We start from the raw sequence: 21,372 nt of genomic DNA, 5'->3' as shown, positions 1-21,372 counted from the left end.
TAGTGACTGCCAATTTACATTCCCACCAACAGTGCACAAGGGTTCCTTTTCCCCCACGTTTTCACCGACACTTACCTACTGTCCTTCGGATAATGCACATTCCGGCAGTTGCTATCTCCCTGTGCTTTTGATCGCAGTTCTCTGATGATTAGCTGCGTCGGACAGCGTTTCACGTACCTGCTTGTCAGGTGTATGTCTTCTTTCGGAAAATGTCTATTCTAGTCCTGCCCAGTTTGGTTTTTTGTTTGTGTTTGCTATTGTGCTGTATGAGTTCTTTATATATTTTGGATATTAACCACTTAACCAGATGTATGATTTGCAAATATCTTCTATTCAGTAGGTTGCATTTTCATTTTGTTTTTGTTTCCTTTGCTTTGCAGAAGCTTTTTAGTTTGATGTAGTTCCATGTGTTTTATAATTTGTTGCCTTTGCTTTTGGTGTCAGATCCAAAAAAAAAAAAAAAATCGTTGCAAAGACTGATGTCAAGGAACTTACCATCTGTGTTTTCTTCTAGGAGTTATATGGTTTCAGGTCTTAAATCTAAACCTTTAATCCAATTTAAGTTGATTTTTTGGGTATGGTGAAAGATAGGGTTTCAGGATTTTTTTTTCTTTTGCATATAGCTGTCCAGATTTCCTAACACCTCTTATTAAAAAGACTGCCCTTTCCTCATTGTATATCTTGGCTCCTTTGTCATAAGTTAATTGGCCATATATGCATGGGTTTATTTCTGGGCTCTTCTGTTGATCTATGTGTCTTTTTATGCCAGTAACATACTGTTTTGATTACCATAGCTTATGATATAACTTTAAATTGTGAAGTGTGATGCTCTTCAGCTTTGTTCTTTCTCAAATTGCTTTTGCTATTTGGGATCTTTCATGATTCTATACAAATTTTAGGATTGTTTTTTCTATTTCTAAAAAATACCATTGGAATTTTTGTAGGGTTTGAATTGAATCTGTAAATCGCTTTGGATAATATGGACGTTTTAACAATATTCTTACAGTCCCTGAGCACAGACTAATTTTCCACTTGTCTTCAATTTCTTTCATCAATATATTACAGTTTTTATAGGTTATGTGCAGATTTTTTACTTCCTTGGTTAAATTTATTCTTAGATATTCTTTAAAGGCAATTAAAACTGGGATTTTCTTTAGTTTTCTAGTAGTTCATTTTTAATATATAGAAATACATCCGATTTTTATATAGTGATTTTGTACCCTGTAGCTTTACTGAATTTGTTGATTCTAACAGTTTTTTGGTAGAGTCTTTAGGGTTTTCTATTTATAATATCCTGTCAAACAGTGACAGTTACCTTTCCTCTCTGACTTGGATGACTTTTCTTTTTCATGCCTAATTATTTTGGCTAAGACTTCCAATACTCTGTTGAATAAAAGTGGTATCTTCTTCCTGATTTTAGAGCAAAAGTTTAAACTTTTCAGCATTGATATGATGTTAGCTGTGGGCTTATTGTATTTGTCCTTTATTATGTTGAGGTGTCCTTTATTATGTTACCTCTATACACACTTTGAGAGTTTTTATCATGAATGATCATGGAATTTTATCCAATGCTTGATTTTTATGGGTGTTGAACCATCCTTACATCTCTGGAAAAAGTCCACTTGATGGTGTATGATCCTTTTAATGTATTGTTGATTTCAGTTAGCTAATATTTTGTTGCGGATTTTTACATCTGTGTTCATGAGGGATACTGACTTGTAGTTTTTTGTAGTGTGCTTGTCTGGTTTTGGTAGGAAGGTGATATGGCCATATAAAGTGAGTTTTGAAATATTCCTTCCTCTACCACTTTTTTGAAGAATTTGAGGTTTGGTATTGTTCTTTAAATGTTTGGTAGAATTCACCAGTGAAGATATCTGGTTCTGGACTTCTGTTTGTTTGAGAGTTTTTTTTTTTTTTTTTAAAGATTTTATTTATTTATTTGACAGAGATAGAGACAGCCAGCGAGAGAGGGAACACAAGCAGGGGGAGCGGGAGAGGAAGAAGCAGGCTCATAGCGGAAGAGCCTGATGTGGGGCTCGATCCCATAACGCCGGGATCACGCCCTGAGCCGAAGGCAGACACTTAACCGCTGTGCCACCCAGGCACCCGTTTGAAAGGTTTTTGATTACCGAATCGATTTTCTCACTAGTAATTGGTCTATTCAAATTTTCTATTTTGTTGTGAGTTAGTCTTTGTAGGGTGTATATTTCTGTTCTAGGAATTTATCCACTTCTTTTAGGTTGTCCAACTTGTTGGTACGTAGTGGTTCATAGTAGTCTCTTATGATCCTTTGTATTTCTATTCTATCAGTTGTAATGTCTCTTTCATTTCTGATATTTAGTCCTCTTTTTTTCTTAGTCAATCTAGCTAAATGGCAATTTTGTTTATCTTTCCAGAAAAACCCAGCTCTTACTTTCATTGATTTATTGTCTTTTTGATCTCTATTTCATTTATTTCTGCTCTGATCTTTGTTAATACCTTCATTCTCCTAACTTTGGGCGTCATTTGTTCTTTTTAGTTTTCTTAGTTTCTTGAGGTACAGAGGTCGGTTATTTGAGATCTTTGTTGTTTCTTGATGGAGGTAGGCATTTAGCTCTATGAACTTGCCTTTTACAACTGCTTTTTCTACATCCCATAAGTTTTGTTATGTCGTATTTTCACTTTCATTTGTCTCAAGGTGTTTTTGACGTTCTCTTTTGATTTCTTCTTTGATTCATGGTTGTTCAGAAGCATGTAGTTTAATCTCCACATATCTGTGAATTTTCATTTTCATCTTGTAATTGATTTCTAGTTTCATACCATTGTGGTCAGATAAGATGCTTGGTATGATTTCAGTCTTCTTAGATTTATTAAGACTTGTTTTGTTACCTAACATATGATCTATCCTGGGGAATGTTCCTTGTGTACTTGAGAAGAATTTGTATATTGTTGCTTTTGGATGGAATGGTGTGTGTGTGTGTGTGTGTGTGTGTGTGTGTGTGTGTGTGTGTATACATACATATGTATGTGTGTATATATAACCCATTTAGTCTAATGTGTCATTTAAGGCCATTGTTTATTGATTTTTCTGTCTGAATGATCTGTTGATGTAAGTGGCATATTAAAGTCCTTTACTATTATTGTATTACTGTATATTTCTCTCTTTCGGTGTGTTATTATATGCCTTACATATTTATGTGCTCCTATGTTATGTGCCTATATATTTATAAATGTAATATTCTTTTGGTGGATTGACCCTTTATCATTTATAATAACTTTCTCTGTCTTTTTTAAATTATCTTTGTCTTAAAGTTTATTTTATCTGATATAAGTATATCTACTCAAGCTTTCTTTTGGTTTCTGCTTGCATGGAATATCTTTTTCTATCCCTTCACTTTCAGTCTGTGTCCTTATATCTCAAATGAGTCTCTTGTTGGAAGCATATAGATGGATTTTTTAAATTCATCCATCCATTCTGTCTTTTGATTAATGAATTTAGTCCATTTGCATTTAAAGTAAGTATTGATATGTATGTTCTTATTTATATATCATTGATTGTTTCCTGACTGTTTTGTAGTTCCTCTGTTCCTTTTTCTCTTTCTTTCTTTGTGATTTGATGTTTTTCTGTAGTGGTGTATTTCAGTTTTCTCTGTGTGTGTGTGTGTGTGTGTGTGTGTGTGTGTGTGTGTCTGTGTCTGTGTCTGTGTCTGCTGTAGGTTTTTGCTTTGTGGTTACCATGAGGCTTACATAAAACTATTTATAACTGTCTGTTTTAACTTGATAACAACTTAAGTTTGAACACATTCTAAAGCTCTACAATTTTATTCCCTCACTCCTGTGAAACCTTTTATGTTTTAGATGTCACAATTTACATATTTTTATCTTGTGTATCTGGTAACAAATTACTGTAGTTATCATTATTTGGATACTTTTGTCTTTTAACCTTCATACTAGTTTTATAAGTGATTAACCCTCCACTTTTCCAACATGAGATTATTCTAAATTTTACTATACATTTACCTTTACCAGTGAGATTTATCCTTTCATGTGTGCTCCTATTAATAATTAGTACCCTTTCATTTCAGCTTAAAGAAGTCTCTTTAACATTTCTCGTAAGGCCAGCCTAGTGGTGATGAACTCCTTTTGCTTTTGCTGCTCTGGAATATTATATATCTCTCCAATTCTGAAGGACAGATTGCTGGGTAGAGTATGCTTGGTTGGCAGTATTTTTCTTTTAGCCCTTTGAATATATCGTGCCACTCTCTTCTGGCCTCCAAAGTTTCTGCTGAAAATCTGCTGATAGTCTTATAGGGGTTCCTTTGTACCTAACAAGTTGGTTTTCTCTACTTTTACGATTCTCTCCTTGCCTTTAACTTTTGACAGTTTAATTATAATGTGTCTTGGTGAGGTTAACTGTGGCTTCACCTTAATGGGAACCTTATGGGTTTCCTGGATCTGTAGGTTTCTTTCCTCAGGTTGGAGAAGTTTTCAGACATTATTTTTCCAAACAAGATTTCTTGCCCCCTTTCTCTCTTTCCTCTCCTTCTGGGACCTTATAATCTGAATGTTGGTTCACTTGATGATGTCCTGTAAGTCTCTTAAGCTATCCTGACTCTTTTTCATTCCTTTTTCTTTTTGCTGCTCTGACTGGATAATTTCAACTGCCCTTCAAGTTTACTGACCCTTTCTTCTCCTTCATATCATCTGTTTTTGAAGCCCTTTGTTGTACTTTTCACTTCAGTTATTGCATTCTTCAATTCTATGACTTCTATTTGGTACTTTGTATTTTGTATCTTTGTGAAATTCTAACTTTATTCTCTCCTTTTATCTATGTTAAATGTCTCTGGCTCCTTCATCTAATTTTCCTCTTTGAGTTTATTGGTGCCCTACTTGCCCTGGTGCATCCCCCTTGGTAAGTTATAAAATAATTTGAGTGGCACTGACCTGTGCCACCTCAAAATAACTCTTATACTTAAGCTCCTATCCAGGGCTTGGGTGTTGTAGTTCTTTCTACTCAGAGTTATTTTGCGTTCTAGTGTATTGGTTGGAGAGTAATTTTTTTTTCTCCTAACTACTTTGATAATTGAGATGAATGAGTAGATGAAGAGGAAGGAAGGCTAGATAGGTGTTAGCTCAGAAACCTCATTGTCTTCTTGTGTTCTTTATCAGCATGTATCTTCATAAACTTGATTTCACAGTAGAAAGGCAATTTTATAGTCTCTCCAGGGGACCCTAATTGATTAAGTCAGATATCTTGTTTATGAAAATATTTTAAAAGGTGGTGTTCCTTCATGTTTTGTTTTTTAACCCTTATTTTTAAGCACCAAATTCTATTTTTCACTGAATATATTCTGTCGTCTTGCATTTGAAATCCCCATTAGTCTTTTTTGAGCCTTTTATATATTAAAAATATGCTAATAATTTTACTTTTTCCATTTTTTATGTTTTGCTTGTTTCAACTTAGTGTGGATTCTACTCTGCTAATTATTTTTGTTGAAGTCAATATTCTGTAGCCACATTAACTGCTTGCTAGTTGAACAGTTGTGTTCACAGGGACTTCATTTATTGCAAATAATGGCAACAAGGTCCAATATGTTGGTCAACACTCACAGAAAATCAATATCAGAACCAGGAATTAAAATGTTACTGTCAAGCAGGTATTCCTTAAATTTATTTTCCTTAAATTCCTTATTTATTTTCCAATGAATCCCCTCCTGAAAGAACCCTATGTGAGATGATTTACACCATACATTTTTTAAGGAATGCATAATCAAGAATGCATTTGCTTTTTGTCAAAAATATGCCATGCATTTTTAATCCATGTGTACACAAATTCTAATTTGACAGTGATAATCTAGAATTGATTTATTGCTCACCTGTGTTTGTTTTTCTTAGATAATTTCTGCACATTTACTCATAAATCATTCAGTGGTACTTCTCTTTTGTTATTAGTATCAATGTCAACAAGTAATTCCATCTTGAGTGTTAAAGTTTCCATGAAACATGCTGAAATTTATCCCAGTGGTCTCATATAGCTTTATGTTTTTTCTTCTCATTCAAGTTGATTCCCTAAATACTTACAGCACATTAAAGAGAGGCAATAATAAACTGCTCATCCAAAGATGAGTTCACAGGAATGGTGAGGGCTAATGATTTTCCAGTGACTGAAAGTTCTAGGTCTTTTCAATATATGACTTTCTATGAATTTTGGTTAGGCCAGATCTCTCATTTCAGAAATATATAGATTTCTGTAAGTAAATATGAGGTTTTGCATTTCTCTGTCCTATACTTCAGCTTGTTTGGGATCAGTCTATATTCTATACTCCTAATTGGGACACCCAGTGTACTATTTATTTCTACCAATTGAAAAATGTGATAAGCATCCATTTGCTCTGCCCAGATTGTTAAAAAAAATTAAATCATGATAAGAACAGTAACATGGGAGGTGCTAAGGGGGCCATCCTTGTGTTTTGTAGCATTATTAATTCTTAACCAGGAGGAGAGCTTACCTTGCTTAAATGTCTCCCAGGAAAAACAGTAAAATGTAGTTTAATTTTTTGCTGAAACTACTGTCTTAAAAAGTGCTATAATAATATGCTATTGAGAACAATTTTTTATCGTAACAGTCTTGTCCATAGATGCAGATTCATTTTTTTCCTATTTTTGTAAGAAAGATAATTTCATCAAGGGTAATGGTAAGCATTCAGTTTTTTGTTTTTTTTTTGTTTTGTTTTGTTTTTTTTAATGAAATGAGTATATTGACACCCTAGTCTCTTTTGAAAACCCTCCGGTTTTCACTTACAGCATTTTGTTTTACACATTCATGGAGCATATTGTCAGTTGATTTTGTTGTTATTTTATGATATCTAAATGCAAACATGATTTTTTCTAATATTTTTACTTTCAGAATATTTTTCCCAGCACTTGGGCGAATATGAGAACGTACTAGCAGCACTTGAAGACCTAAATCTTTCCATCCTGAAGGCAATGGGCAAAACAAAAAAAGTAAGGAAATGTTGGTGTTTATTTTCTGTAAAACTCTTCTTTGAAAAAATTTTCTTGAAAATCCTGTTTCCTAATGTATTGTAAAAGTATACATTGGTTTTTGTCACTGATAACTTACTTTCTCGATATTAAATGAACTATTGTAGCCATTCACAATACAATTACAGAATACTAGGTGCCAGAAACTGTGCTTTTTGCTGAGGATACAAAGAGCTATTCAAGCAGCTCTTACTGTGGTCTCGAGACAAGTGTGTAAACAAGCAATGGCAGTATAGTACAACAGGGGGAAGCACAAGATGGGGCACCTGATTCGTGCTGGAGGAGATAACGCCTGAGCAATTACAGATGAAATTATAGCTAGGGAAAGGTGAAACAGACACATGGAACAGCATGTACAAAGTCCCTGTGTTGGAAGGGGCACGGGGTAGGCACAAGGCATTCAAGTAAATAAAGATGGTCAGTAAGGTTAAAGTCTAGAACACTGAGGAGTGGCATGATGTGAAACGTGTGGTAGAGAGGGGCTGTACCTTTCATGATTTTGTTGGTGAACCCGAGGATTTAGACCTGTATCCTAGATGCAAACAAATCAGCCACATTTTCAGCGAAAATGTGGAAATTCATGCAGCCTTTTGAAAAGAGCATGTAAGAATTAGCTTGAGATCAGGGTGGATGGGGAAAATGAGGAATAGAACCAGGAAGATGAGTGAGGAGGCTAGTTCGCTAGCCCAGGTGAGAGATGTTGGTAGTTTAAAGGTATTGGCAAACAATATGGAAAAAAGGAAATTAACTCTACATATGTCTGAGATCCTATCAGTAAAACTTGGAGAAGGAATGAATATGGGGGTTGGGAGAAGGACAAGTCCAGGATGAATCTTGGTTTTTAGCTTGTATGCCTGGGTAATAGCACTACTTTAGAGAATGCTGTAAGGAGACTAGGTTCGAGGAGGTAAGATTAAAAGTTCTCTTCTAGACATGTTGAATCTAAACTGCTTTTGGGATATCTAAGGAAATTCAAGTAAATCATTAGATACAGGGATCTGAATCTGAGAGGTCTAGATAAGATGTATGTTTGTGAATTCTTAATACTTAGGCGAAGAACTTGAACGACATCACCTGGAGAGAGACTATATAGTAGAAAAAGGAGAGGACTTAACACCGAGCTTTAAGGAACTTCAGTTTTGTTGGTGGGTGGAAGAGAATGAGCCAGCATGAGAGTCTGAGAAGGAGTGGGCAGAAAGAGGAGAGGGAATCTGGGAGATTGTAGTGTTCAGAAGTTGGGGAGAGTGTTCCATGCAGCACAGAGGTGTTGAGAGCACTGACTGCTGTGAAGGGGTCGAAAGAGATGAGAATTTCCTGTCAATCAAAAAAGATATTTTAGCATGTGAGGTACGTAGCAAGAAGTAAAAATCTTTAAAGCTTACATGGAATTTCCAGATAAAGACAGCAGATTTATGTGTATATCACTGAACTCTGCTCACTCCTAAAGCTCCCAAAGGAAACTAAAATGAGATATTTTTAGTGGGGAAACAACAGAAGTTGGGAACTGAAAAGCCAATGAACAAGTGGTCGCTGGCAGCACAGCTGACCCGTTTGATGGCCTGACTTGCAGTGGGAAAGCCGAATGGCCCAGGTGGGCTCATGGGCTCAGGAAACTGTGGCACTGGCTGCCCCTGGAGAAGGATGGGAATGGTCAGGCTAAAACAGGGGGGCTTGTTGGAAATCTGTGATTCCCTGCCCTTCTCTATCCAGTTGAGCAACTGCCTCTTGATCCACCGACCTAGAAAACCTAGACTTGTTCCCCGAAAGGGTTAAAGGACAGGGTCTCTGGCCACAGCTGAGGGATTAAGGTAGAAGTTTACAAAGGAAATGAAAAGACCTCCAGGTTTCTTCCCACATTTAACTCCTGGAGTGTTGGCCACTCAGAGGGCTGGCATCCTGCAGGCAGACAGAAAGAGGTTGTCTCTGAGAAATCTTGCCAATGCAACTGAGAGTCTCTCTCATGATAGGTAGAGCTCAGCCTGGTCTCCCTCTTCTCCCCTGGAATCCTAAAAGCTTGTCCACAGCCCATCCTTAAAGATGTACAGTCAGCCAGGTGTCACCAAACTTCTTACAGGAAAGGAGGAGACCAAGACAAACCAAAAAGGAAGGAGGAAGGAATGAACGCACAAAGTAACACAGGGGACTCCACAGGAAGATGAAAACTCCCGGTGAGTCTCCTCAGCCTCCTCAGAGGGACAAGAGAAGATACCGTTTCCATGAAAAATAGGATGACAAACAGAACACTGAAGAGCTCTTTGAAATTAAAACAAGAGAGCAGAAATAAAGACTTAACGGAATTCTGGGAAACAAAGTTTAGAAAGTCTCCAAAAAAGTAAAGCAAAAAAAGAAGCGTTAAGCAAATTGGAACATCAGCCTAAGCTGTCCTATATCCAAATAACAAATTCCAGAAAGAAAGAACAGAAGAATAGAGTCTGAAATATATTTTCTCTTGATCTGTTAAGGTGTACTTGGAAAGTGCATAAGATTTTACTCCTTGGGACCTTCCCTCTAGAAATGGTAATTCTTTCAAACCTCTGCTTGGTGTGGCTGCTTCTCTCCTTACTCTTTAGGTCTCACCTTTAATACCATGTCCTCAAAGAGGTCTTCTCTGACCACCTTATTTAAAGGGGTTGTGTCTGAGTGTCTCGTTTCTTGCTGGCAATGATCAGAATGAGTAACTATGTATTTTGTTTTCCTTGTCTGTAAGGAGGGAAAATACCCAGAGCCTCACACAAAGCCTGACAAAATGTACTCAAAAATTTATTGATTGGTTAAATAAATTGACTTAAATGGATATTCGTACAACTCTAAAAGCTAAGTAATTTACTCCTGAGAAAAAAATTGCTCCGAAGTCCATCTAAGAATTGTTCAGATATCCTCTAATGGGAAGGAAAAGCAAGTATATAATCCTTATTTTCTCACAAATTATACTAAAATCATGTTCTTTGAATTAATACAGTGAGGCTTTGTGGGATTTAAATCAAGATCAACCTGTTATTCTGGTCTTTGTTACAAACCTTCCTTCCTTCCTTCCTTCCTTCCTTCCTTCCTTCCTTCCTTCCTTCCTTCCTTCCTTCCTAGATTTTATTGTTAGCCCATGATGGGGGAGGGTCAGAGGGAGAAGCAGTCTCCCCACTCAACAGGAGAGCCTGATGCAGGGACTCTGGGATCATGACCTGAGCCAAAGGCAGATGCTTAACCAACTGAGCCACCCATGCGCCCCCACAAAACGTACTTCTTAACAACGACCCTTAAAAATACCTTTGATCTATATAATCATATTGCTTACTCAAGGACAAAAAGATCTTTTTTTAATGGTCAAAATAAGATTAGGAAAGGGTCTTTGTGTGATAGCTGAAAGAAGAGGAAAATGCAGGAGTTTGACAGTTTTTTCAAGCCACTGTTGCACTGACATCTCCCTACTGTCTCGCACAATGAACCCTTTGGAGTGAGAAATCCAGCATTTCTTTTTGAGAATCTCTCTATATTTTTATCCAGATGAAAAGTCCTGTCTCAGTAGGGAGGGCTGACTGTTCTAGGCTTTTATGAAAAGTGAAATGCAAGCCATTCGTGCAGTACATCTGTCTGCTGTGTCAGAGAATGGATAAAATGGCTTTCAGCGGCTCCACTGAACCCCCAGGAGGGGACGCAGGATGGATACAGCCTGTCACCATTATTCCCCCTTCTCCTCCCGTTCCCTTAACCCAAAGCCTTTCTCTAGGTCCTCAGGGGTTGCCTGGATGATTCTACTTTGCTTACTTTTCAGAAGAAACACCATAGGTCAAATTTTAAATGGTCATTTGAAAACCTTGAAAGTAGCTAAAAGCAGAACTCACCGTCTGGCTGTGGGACGTCACCAAAAAAATACTGGGTTTGTCTGTTACGTTTTTCTTTCTACAGTGGGGTGAGAAGCTAATGCATATCATTAGTGTGTAATGTGCTTGTAATCAAAAAGCAAATGTAGAATTCTGATGCTGAAGTTAAGTTCCACTTGTGCCATTTATATAAACAAAAATGGAATTCTGGATTCCCTTAAGCCTTTCCCGGTAAGTCTTAAAAAGGAAATGGTCATAAGCCAAAGTGAAGAATGGTGTTCTTAACATAATTACCTAGGGTGTAATTACTTCACCTTGAGAAGTGAAGCTGGGAAAAATGTCCAAAATTAAAATGTATACATATTTTGTAGTTTTCACCTGGAAGTTATTTTTCAAAAAGTACATTCTGCAATACATCTTCAATTACTTTAGGAAGAAAAAACAGACTCCAGTCTTAGCATGATTGGCTCTCTGTTTTTCCCTTGCTTCTTGTGCCTGTCTTTGGGATCTGTAGACACCTTCATGCTAACCTTCCCATCTCTTCTCCAACCTTGTTTCCTTACATTCAGCATCTGGGCTCCCTGGGCCCCATACTCCTTTCACTTGTTAAAACTCATTATTTTTTTCATTTATGAGAAAAAGAAGCCTCTGTGTGTGTGTGTGTGTGTGTGTGTGTGTGTGTGTGTGTGTGTGTGTTTCTATTAAGAGGAAGGAAATAGCAATAGGTCTCAGAATTCCTGTCTGGAGAAAACATCATTAATTACTACAGTTTTATGCAGGATTTATCATTAGAAATAAAAACTTGAAAATTTCCTTTGTTTCAGGCAAAATGTAGGAGCTGAAATAGTACGATGTGTGGAATAGTGAAAACACCCTCACAGGCTCATAGAAGGCAGGCCCTTAATTCTTTATGGTTTCATTACAGTCTTTTTAAGTATTCTTTAAAAATAAAATGAAAAGCATTCTTGGACTTCATAGTAACCATAGGAAAATGAGCTTTTTTGACATCGCATTTGAATTGATCTATCTTCTGTGTGAGTGTGTTTTTATGAAGAGAAGGTAAACACTAGGGCCAGGGAAAATAGGAGAAAAGTGTCTGGAGGTTGCAATTTGGCCCAGAAAGAGAGAAGCCGTGTCAAGTGTATGCTTCAGAATCTTCCTTCCAATGTTGAGCAGACTCGTGCCCAGTCCTGGCAAAAAGGAACCCCAGGCCCTTGGAAAGTCTACTCTGTTAAATCATGGGGGATGACATGGTTCTCTAGGAGACCCATCTTCTCCTGCAGGAATCTGCAGTATCTGCTGACTCAAAGGAAGGAATCCTGGGCTGAGGAACTTGCCACCACTGTCTGAACAGGGAAGGGGCAGGACCGAGGTCAGAGAGCTGCCCCAGTTTATGTGAGTATGACTCGGGGGATAATTTAAAGGTGAGAAGAGGCCACTTTGAGGTTACTAGTAGGGTTCAGACAATGGTGCAGGTGATTATTTGAGGCAAGACCATCAACTGGTGGCTAGGAGGAGAAGGGACTCCAGCTCACAGTGAAGTCTGGTCAGTCTCAAGACTTGGATTGACACCCTCCCAGCAACCACATCAGTAGTTCTTCCTAACTGTTTCTGGAACCCTACCGGACCACTGGCAGCTGACCTGACTTCCCTGAGCCAGCTTACCAGACAGCAGCTTAGGGCTTGAGTGTCTCTGAGCAAAAAAGGAATGGGGAATAACAACTGATGCCAACTAAAGTTTATATAGTTCCTTCGAGTTTTCAGTGTGCTTTAACATATGTAATTTCATTATTCTTCATAACACCCTACTGAAGAATATCAGGCAAATAAAAATATACGCATTTCAAAAATGTGGAAACTGAGTGATAAAGTGGTTAGTTGATTTGATATCCTAAAGCTAGTGAGATAAACCCAGTTCTCATTGGAAATTTTTTTATTTAACGTTTGTGTGGTCCCATTGGAACATATTGCAAATATGCAATTCTAAGTTGTGTCGTGGCACAAAACATGGTCTTTGAAATGATTGAGGTCTTCAGAGTTTAGTTGTGGATCAATAAAGTCTGGAGACTTGTAGCTCCCATAGTTAAGTTATTTCCAACTTTGTTTTAGGCGAAGGAACAAATAGGTTTCCAGAGCTTTGTGTAATATGTGAAGAACATATGAAAGAAATTATAGACAGAAGCAGGTAACTAAATACTAAAACAATAATTAAACACTAAAATTAAATATGAAGGGTGGATAAGCAAAGTTCTAGGCAAGGAAGTTCATACGTTTTAAAATACATAGTCTGTTGTTATCAGAGGAACAGATGGAATGTTAACTAAAAAACAAAGGAAGTTACCTGCCACGTCAAACGAGAGATTTAACTTTTTGCCTGGAGAGTAAAATATATCCAAAAGAAAGGCTAATATACTGGAGATCAATAAGCAGAAATACCTTCTGAGCTCTGGGTAGATTTATAAAGGATCTGAAAGTATCCAAATAGGAGCCCACCTGATTTTTTTTCCCCAAATAGCTAACTATTCTTACACCATTTCTCCGTTTTTTTATCACACTCACTAAAATGCCATATTTACCATTTTTAAAATACTTATACTTGGATTTATGCCCAAGATCACTGTCCTATTGCAAACTGTATTGTCTAGTATTATTAATATGTTGTCTTAATTTTTGAATACTTGGGTATATTTGAAAACATGAAAATACAAATCTACCCTTTCTGTTCTTCTTTCCCAAAGAGTTGTTTTTCCCGTATTGCCATTTGTACGTAAGTTTTATAGTTGCTTTCCAATTCTAAGAAAAAATTCCATGGCAATTTTTATGGCTTTACATTAAATTTGTAAGTTTAAGAGAACTGTCATCTTGGTAATATGCCTCCCAAGCAGGTACATACATACATCTCCGTTTATCCAAGCTTCCTTTTGGGTCTCGCTAAGTTTTTTATGATACTTCATATGGTTTCAAAACACATCTTTTTGAATCACTTCACAGATATTTTATATTTGTATTGGTTTTGTAAATGGCCTACCTCTTCATATCCCTAACTTAATATTGGTGATATCTTAGAAAATGACTTTTTTTTGGTATATAAATTTGGTAGGTACCATCTTAAGTAGCTACTCTGTGACATGTCATTTCTCATCCTTTGCTGATATTATGGGTTTGAACATTGAAATCCATGGCCGCTTACTGGAAGAACCAAGCCGTCCCTCTGTCTCCCCCAAAATCCACCTCTCTACTTAGTCTTTAGCTTTCTGACTCACCTCCTCCCATTTTTCTGATCTGAACCTTGAAACTGTACCTTATGCCCATTGTTGTTATGTAAGATTTCAGATGCCTCAGTGCTACCAGGCTGTAATAAATGTGACTCTGTACTTTAAAATCTTAGAGGAACAAGATAATTTTCCACAATACCAAATAAAACTTTTAAAAAGTTGTTACAAAATACTACAAATACAAACTTGTAACATATTAACAGATTCTCTATTTCTATTAGAAGAGAAAAAAATGAATAAAACCATGAATAAAAATGTAGTTAGTTAACTGTGGGTACATCAGGCTATGAATAAATGACATTCGAAAATGAGAGATCAGTGTTAACTTAGTGGTCAGATAAAACTCAGGGAGGAGATGAGACTAAGTGAGCCTCAGAGAAGGGGCAGGATTTTAATAGAAAGGAGGATAGAAGGGCCTGCAGATGTCAGTTCTTCTTTGACCTTTTCAGTGGGTGGTTGGGGACTGGTTCTGCCAGCGGCGCTCATTCACGTCCAAAAGAGGCTATGGTTTATCAGCAGTCGGGGGTAAGGTCATGCTGACTATAGTTTGTCACATTTCACCTTATTTCCTGTTTCTTGGATGAGTGTATAAAAACCAAGCAGTGATCTTGCAAATAATCTTGAGAGGACTTAAAAAAAAAAAATCCAGCAAATTTCTGGACATGTGTCAAAGGCCCCAGGTAAACTTACAGTATACCCCTAAATCCACAGAGATCCCTACAAATAATCACGTTTTTCATGATCACTTTCTCTTTTCAGACAGTCCTCCCAAGCCTGTTCCCTTTTCCCACCCCAGGCAGAAATAAGATATAGTGAGAAATAATTGTATTATGTGTCATGTCCCTATGGTTTTGAATAGCTGTTTATTTTCTTCATGGAAATCTTTTTAAAATTTCTTTCTTAAATTGCTGGCTGGAACGCTTAATTTCTAACAGAAATTGGGAGTTAATTATCTGCCTAATGAAGTTAAAAGTACAAAATACACAATTTAAAGAAAAGCTGGTTTGTTTTGCCTAAAGATACAGTTCTGAACTACAGTTGTCTTTGTGAAGCTATGGCCCTGCTTCTGAAGAACTGATCTTTGTGCAAAGCTAGAGAAGGGAGGGAGACGTTAATGCAGACATATCTAGGGGGGTACACAGCACAGCTTGTGATTCTTCTGTCATGAGAACCAAATTTGAAGAGACTCATTTCTTTTGCCTGAAGTGGAAAAGTGCAGAGGGAGAGATTAAAAATGGGTCTGTGTTGTATTTCTCGATCTGACAGGCATCAATTATTATCATGTCATTGTTCTCTCTCTTTCTTGTTTTCTGTTGCAAAATAAGACTAAATGCTATTTGCGATGATTTCTTTTTGCCAAAGCCTTTATTTGAATAGCAGAGACAAGATGGATGTGGTGTCATTACCTGTGCTTCCTGTGTGGCTCCAGGATGAGACAGCTCATGGCCATGTGGTTTTGTCCGTCCCCGTGGAATGATTTATTCAGTGGTCTGATGGTTGTGTGCTGGCACATGGCCTGTAGCTCTCATGGCCCTGCGAGGTTGTAGTGTAGTCTGGGATTGCTGGTGTGGTTCAAAAGTGACACACACATAGGATTTCTTTGGACTTGGACAAAATGCAGTTTGAATTTCTACTGTGGATCATGTTTACTTTGACGACTATGGACTGTCCTGGAAGGGGCCTGACTTCGGACATTTTGGGAAGGAGATTGTTTTCTGTACTTATGCATGTAGGTGACTGGATACTGGCTGTGTTTTACTCTGTGAAGTTGAATGTCCGCTCAGGCAACCTCTTAGCTTTTCTTCTTGAACCAAAATTGTAATAATACTATAGCCGACATTTATTAATTACTACTTGCCAAAGACTATACTAAATGCTTTTGTATCTTATTTAATCCTAAAGTTTTATTAGGTAAGTTCTGCTTTGTTCTTGTAAGTATATAAAGAAACTGAGGCCAAAAAAGTTTAGGTAACTCACTCAAGGTCAAAAATCTCCAACTGATTCCCTGTGAATTTCTTCTTAGACCTTCTAGGCTTGAAGTTATTACCATTTCTAACCAATTTCCTGAAACCATAACAAAAATCATGTTTGGTTGGAAAGAAAAAGAAAAAATTTTTTGGACTTGTTAGTTATCTACTGCTGTGTAACAAATTTCCCCCTAAATTAGCAATTATTTTATGTAGTTTATGAAGGTCAGGAATTTAAGAGTTGCTTAACTGGGTGATTCTGACTCAGATTATCACGACGTTGTAGTCAGATTGTGAGTTGGGACTGCAAACATCTGAAGGTACTTCAGGAATACTTCTTAGCAGCCTTGGCACATTGGGTTAGCTTCAGTTCCTCCTCATGTGGAAGGCTCTCCGGGGCTGCTCCTATGACACAGCAGCTGACTTTATCCAGAGCAAGTCCTCACAGAGAGAGACAGAGAGATATAGGCAAAGAGACACACTAAAATGAGAGCGAGACTAGGGTTATAATATAATCTTAGCAGTAATATCCTGTCACTTCGATCACATTCTGTTCATTAGAAGAGGGTCCAGCCCACACCCAAGGGGAGGAAAATTACACTCCACTTCTCCAAGGGAAGAATCAAAGAATATGTGTTCCTATTTTTAAAACCACCAATAGTAGTCAAATTTTAACTGTGTGTGTGCACACGTTGAGATGGAATGGTGGAAGGAAATCCTTGTTTTTCTTTTAATATCTGCCTCCATTAAAAGAAACCAAATTGATTTTTAAAACTGGTCTACATGTCCATTCCTTGTTTTAGCTGAATATTATGAATGCCGAAAAATAGAATCGGCTATATTTTATCTTTAGAAGGATACCTCAAGCCACATATACAAATGTACGCATAAAGAACTAGGTATCAATAGAGCTAAAACGTGCATACCAAGATAATACATTTTTTGTTTGTTAGTATTCAAGATGACTATTATGAAACAAGCCTTTAAAAAGTACTTGAAAAATACTAGCTTTCAGAAAGAATTCCAGTTTTAAGTGACGGAATAAAAAATCCATGTGTCTTAGGAGAGGCTTAGTTCAGTTACTGATTCAGCAGAAATGCCATGCTGGGAAATGGGAAGGAATCCAAGTTTTATAACACAGCGCTCTCAAGAGACTCACCCTGGAGCAGAATGGGTAATGCGGGGCAGTCTGTTGTGCAGAGCTTTGGGATAGAGTTGATAGAAATGGTTCAAACTCTTACAGTAAGAATAGAAAACAGGAAAGCATTGTTTTGTCCTCCTAATCTGGAAAGTCATCAAGGAGTAAATGGCATTTAAGCTAAACTTCAAAGGATAGAAAGCAGGTCTATGGGCAGAGATTGGTAGAGTACAGTGGGAATGGAAGTCACTCTCAGGGAAACTAGTAACATAAGCAGATGTGAGAAACACAGTGTATTTTCTTGCAAATTTGGGGAATACAGTGTTTTTGAAGCATAAAGCAGCTTTGGATGCTAGTGGTTATTCAGGCTGAAAGGCAAAGTGCCTGGGAAATTTAGAGTTTAATCATTAAGCAGCAGAGGGACGCTGAAAATTTGACAGAATAGAGCTGGTCACCTGGAGTTCAATTCAGTGAGTTCTTCCTTCTCTCAAAATACTTTTTTGATTTCCCAACGGTGACCTTAAAAATGAGGATAATGTTTATTTCTTCAGTCACAGTATTGATCTTTATTCTTTGAAAGAAATGTTGTGTATGTTATGCCATTTTATGCATATTTATGTGTATGTGAATCTCGGTCTTTTTTATGAATTCTAGAAAGTTCCACTATTTTCAACAAGCATTACTTATTCCACATAAAAAAAGTATATAATGGAACTAAGAATTTTTCTCATTTTTAAAAATGCCATTCTCGATCTAATCCGATTTTTTTGGTTATTAACAATCAAAATGAATTAAGAAACACGAAGCCAGCATTGCCAGCACTGTATGTTTCCCTGTTGGAGTATATTTTTATGTCCAGGAGTAGTGGATAAAGGCCAAGAATTTTTGGCTTTCAACAACAAACAAAACCACAATTTATGCAAAATGTTCAGAAAATATATACAGATTTTTCTTTGTTTTTCTCAAGAACATCAAAATTTGTAGGTTATCACTCTTTACATAGTCATTTCATTTTTCTACATCATCTGAAAATCAGTATTTCAATTCAGTGAAATTGTGGGAAGTGAGGGGTTAACTCACAGGTGTTATCTTGCTTGTGGGAGAGAAATGTATTTTGATTTATCTTATGATTCAGTCATATATGAACAATTATTCTGGTAAGTATTTGTTAACCTCATGATTTCTAGATTTAAAAAAAATCAAATCACTAAATAACCCACCTATCAAAATTTTTATACTATATACAATATTTTAAATATTATAACAGTAAGTAAACATTATAAATGAAAAATCACCCATATGACTATCACCCAGATAAAAGGGCCCGTTTGGAAGACAACAAAGATCTGAAGGGGACACACTCTTTCATCCCCGTGGTCTAATCCCCCTTATAACATTGCTTCCAGGCATCATCTTCTCTTTCCACTCCTGACTGGGCTGTGTGAGGCAGAACCGTGATGATTCTCACTAGGGTTCTTTCCACAGACACAGAATGAATTATTCTGCTTCCAGTGTTGTCTGTAGATCACACTCCGCCCTACAGGATGAGAAAGCCTTCCCCCAAAATAAGACTTCCCGATCCTAAAACCTAAGAGGCTAAAACCTTAAAATGGCTCCATTACCCTCAGGAAAAAAGTCCAGATGCTTTGCCCAGGACACAAGAGACCCAGCAAAAACTGGGCCCCCCTTGCCCACTGGGTACCCTTGCTCATCTCTCTAGTCCCACCTCTTGCCAGTGCTGGGGGACTTTTGTCCCAGCCATGCGTAGCCACTTATAATTCTCTGAATTCCTCACAGTCTCTACCCCATTTTGGACTTTGCTATGTAGCGTTCCTTCCAAGTGGATGAATTCCTTTGCCCTTCCCATGTTCTTTCTCAGGGCTCCAATTACCTACTTTTCGTCTGGCTGGTCCTATAATATTCCTGGTGATGCTACAGGACCCTGCTTAAATGTCATTCCCCCTAGGAAGCCTTCCTTAACCCTCCAAGGGGAGTCCTGTGTTCTCCAAGCACCTCCCGTGTCCCCATGAATGCTCCTTTCAGTTCTTACTTACCTCTCCAGTGTCTTGAGGATCTGGTAGTACTAGGGCTAGTTAAGCTGCTCAGTTAAGATTTTTGACTACGTATTGGTTCACAGGAGAGGTGAGGATATACTGCAGATCACTGCTGATTATGAATCATCTGGAAGAGGAGAGGGACTCAGTGCCTGCAGTCCAATTTTGGATAAGTTAGCCAAAGTAACCGTGAATTCCAAGGGACTAGGGAGAAAGCGAGGAGGGAACAGGTGTGTGGAATTTCCACCGAAGACTGTTTCTGAAATTTGGAATGATTACTTGCCTAGGGCAGCCACATACTGTTTCTGAACTTAACCAACTCCTGGAATGAGAGCTGCCCACCCTAGCCTGCCTGGATTCCACTCATGCCAGAGGAAGTCAGGGTCCCCGGCAAGGGGCCAGATGTATCTTGTGGCCAACTGGGGAGCCCTGGAGAAAAGAAAGGAGTTAGCAGTTTTAATCACAGTGCTGGTACAATTTTGTGTTTTTGTAAAGGATGCAAATTTTTTTTAAACTGTAGGTCAGCATCAAGTTTTTTCACAGTTGGATTTTTTCCTTAGCCCATTATGTTGAACTTGCCTTTAAAATGTGTTTGTCTATGACACATCTTCAGTTCACGATCTTCTGTTCTGACATTTTTAGAGCTGTAACCAAGATTATAATGTGGCAGAACATGGTAGGTGCAGGTGAGTAATATTTTTAGAGTTTCTTAGAAACAGAAGCCTTACTTTCATGGTGATAATCTAAAGAGCAAGGAAGAAAAAGACATGGCATAAATATCATATAAACTGGATTGATAATGTTGAGTTACATTTTTAGCAGTTCCACACATTTCCCCCCACATAAATATTTTTAATGCTAATGATACCTAGAGCCTGATTCTCTCAGTAGGGAAGGAAATATGCAATACTAGGAAAGAGAGAAACCTACTCTTTTCCCTTGTCAGTTCTGCCTTTGAGTTCTGCGCTGATCACCCTATTCAATAGCACATGGCAAACTGTCTTCCCCAAACTGTGTAAATCAGGATATCTGCAGAGATGGCTCTGCAAAGGCCAACTTTGGAAGCAGGTAGAACTTGACTTGCATGCTAGTGCTGCTACTTGCTAGCATATGCCTGAGCTAACCTCTCTTTGCTGTTGGTCCTTCATCTGCCAGACGTGAATAGCTGTACTTCCCTCCCGAGGGCGTGGGGAACATGAAGTAAGATCACATACACAGGGTGGCTGTCGCTGCGTGTGGCCCATAACAGGGAGTCAGGAGAGACCGGTTGTCTGTTTACTTCTGGGGTCTCTCCCAGCTTTCAGTCTTTGTTATTGGGGGAAAAAAAACCAAACACTAAGCATGTGGTTTGGAGTTTTATACAGATATGGATTATTTCTTAGAACAACAACCAAAACATTTTGTGTCTACGAGGTGGAGCCGCTGACTCATAATCTACATAAATTTGGGGATGTCGATCCTTCAAAGAAATTAAATAGAAGTTTAGCGTTCTGATTTGTTTTTTCATGGGTGATGGGAGTGCTTCATGAAACTTTCCTTCATCGTAAGGATACACATTTCAGTCAACTTACAAAAACCAATGAAGAGTTGAAGCAAATGGGCTTGTTCCGGGGGAACTTCAGTCTGGTGAGTACACAGACGTGCACGGGTAACTCCGAGTGATGGACCGAACTGCTACTATGGGCAGAGACGGGATTGCGTGCAGATGCAGGTGTCTGTCAATAACAGAATTATCAAAACTTAACAGAAATTAATTCATAACAATATGGAGGAACAACTGAAAAGGAAACACAGCTCCCAGTCAGCCATCTCCTCATTAATATGATCAAAACAGATCATCTGCGGAGACAGAACGTACACTCCTACAGCCCCCTCGGAAGCACAAAGGAGGGTTGGGGACCCTGCCTACCCGGAGTTATAAATAGCTCCAGGAGCAGAATCCAGTGCCTCTGAATCCTGAAGAGTTTCACAGTTGCCTCAACACTGAGGAAACAGACGTCTTTTGAAAAGCAATGAGCAAACAGAAAGTGGGGTGCGGAGAAGGTAACAGTGCTTTCTCAGTCCAACTTAATAAACACACAAGAAGCACCTGCCACGTTC

At 37.9% G+C, this 21,372-nt stretch overlaps 1 protein-coding gene across 2 annotated transcripts in view; it reads left to right on the top strand.

The window, feature by feature from the left end:
- The window catches only part of NECAB1 (N-terminal EF-hand calcium binding protein 1), a 180,649-nt gene that overhangs the window by 79,671 nt on the left and 79,606 nt on the right, over nt 1–21,372 (top strand). For both annotated transcript variants that reach the window (XM_045805995.2, XM_087864750.1), the window contains exon 5: nt 6,887–6,984. In XM_045805995.2, the coding sequence (XP_045661951.1) occupies nt 6,887–6,984 (98 nt within the window). The remainder of the gene's footprint in view (nt 1–6,886; nt 6,985–21,372) is intronic.

The sequence above is a fragment of the Ursus americanus genome, chromosome 9 (assembly GCF_024610735.1).
Source record: "Ursus americanus isolate L20-20 chromosome 9, mUrsAme1.1.p, whole genome shotgun sequence".
Classification (NCBI taxonomy): Eukaryota; Metazoa; Chordata; class Mammalia; order Carnivora; family Ursidae; genus Ursus; species Ursus americanus.
Note: the sequence above shows the minus strand (reverse complement) of the source record. Positions and strands in the feature narration are given on the sequence as shown.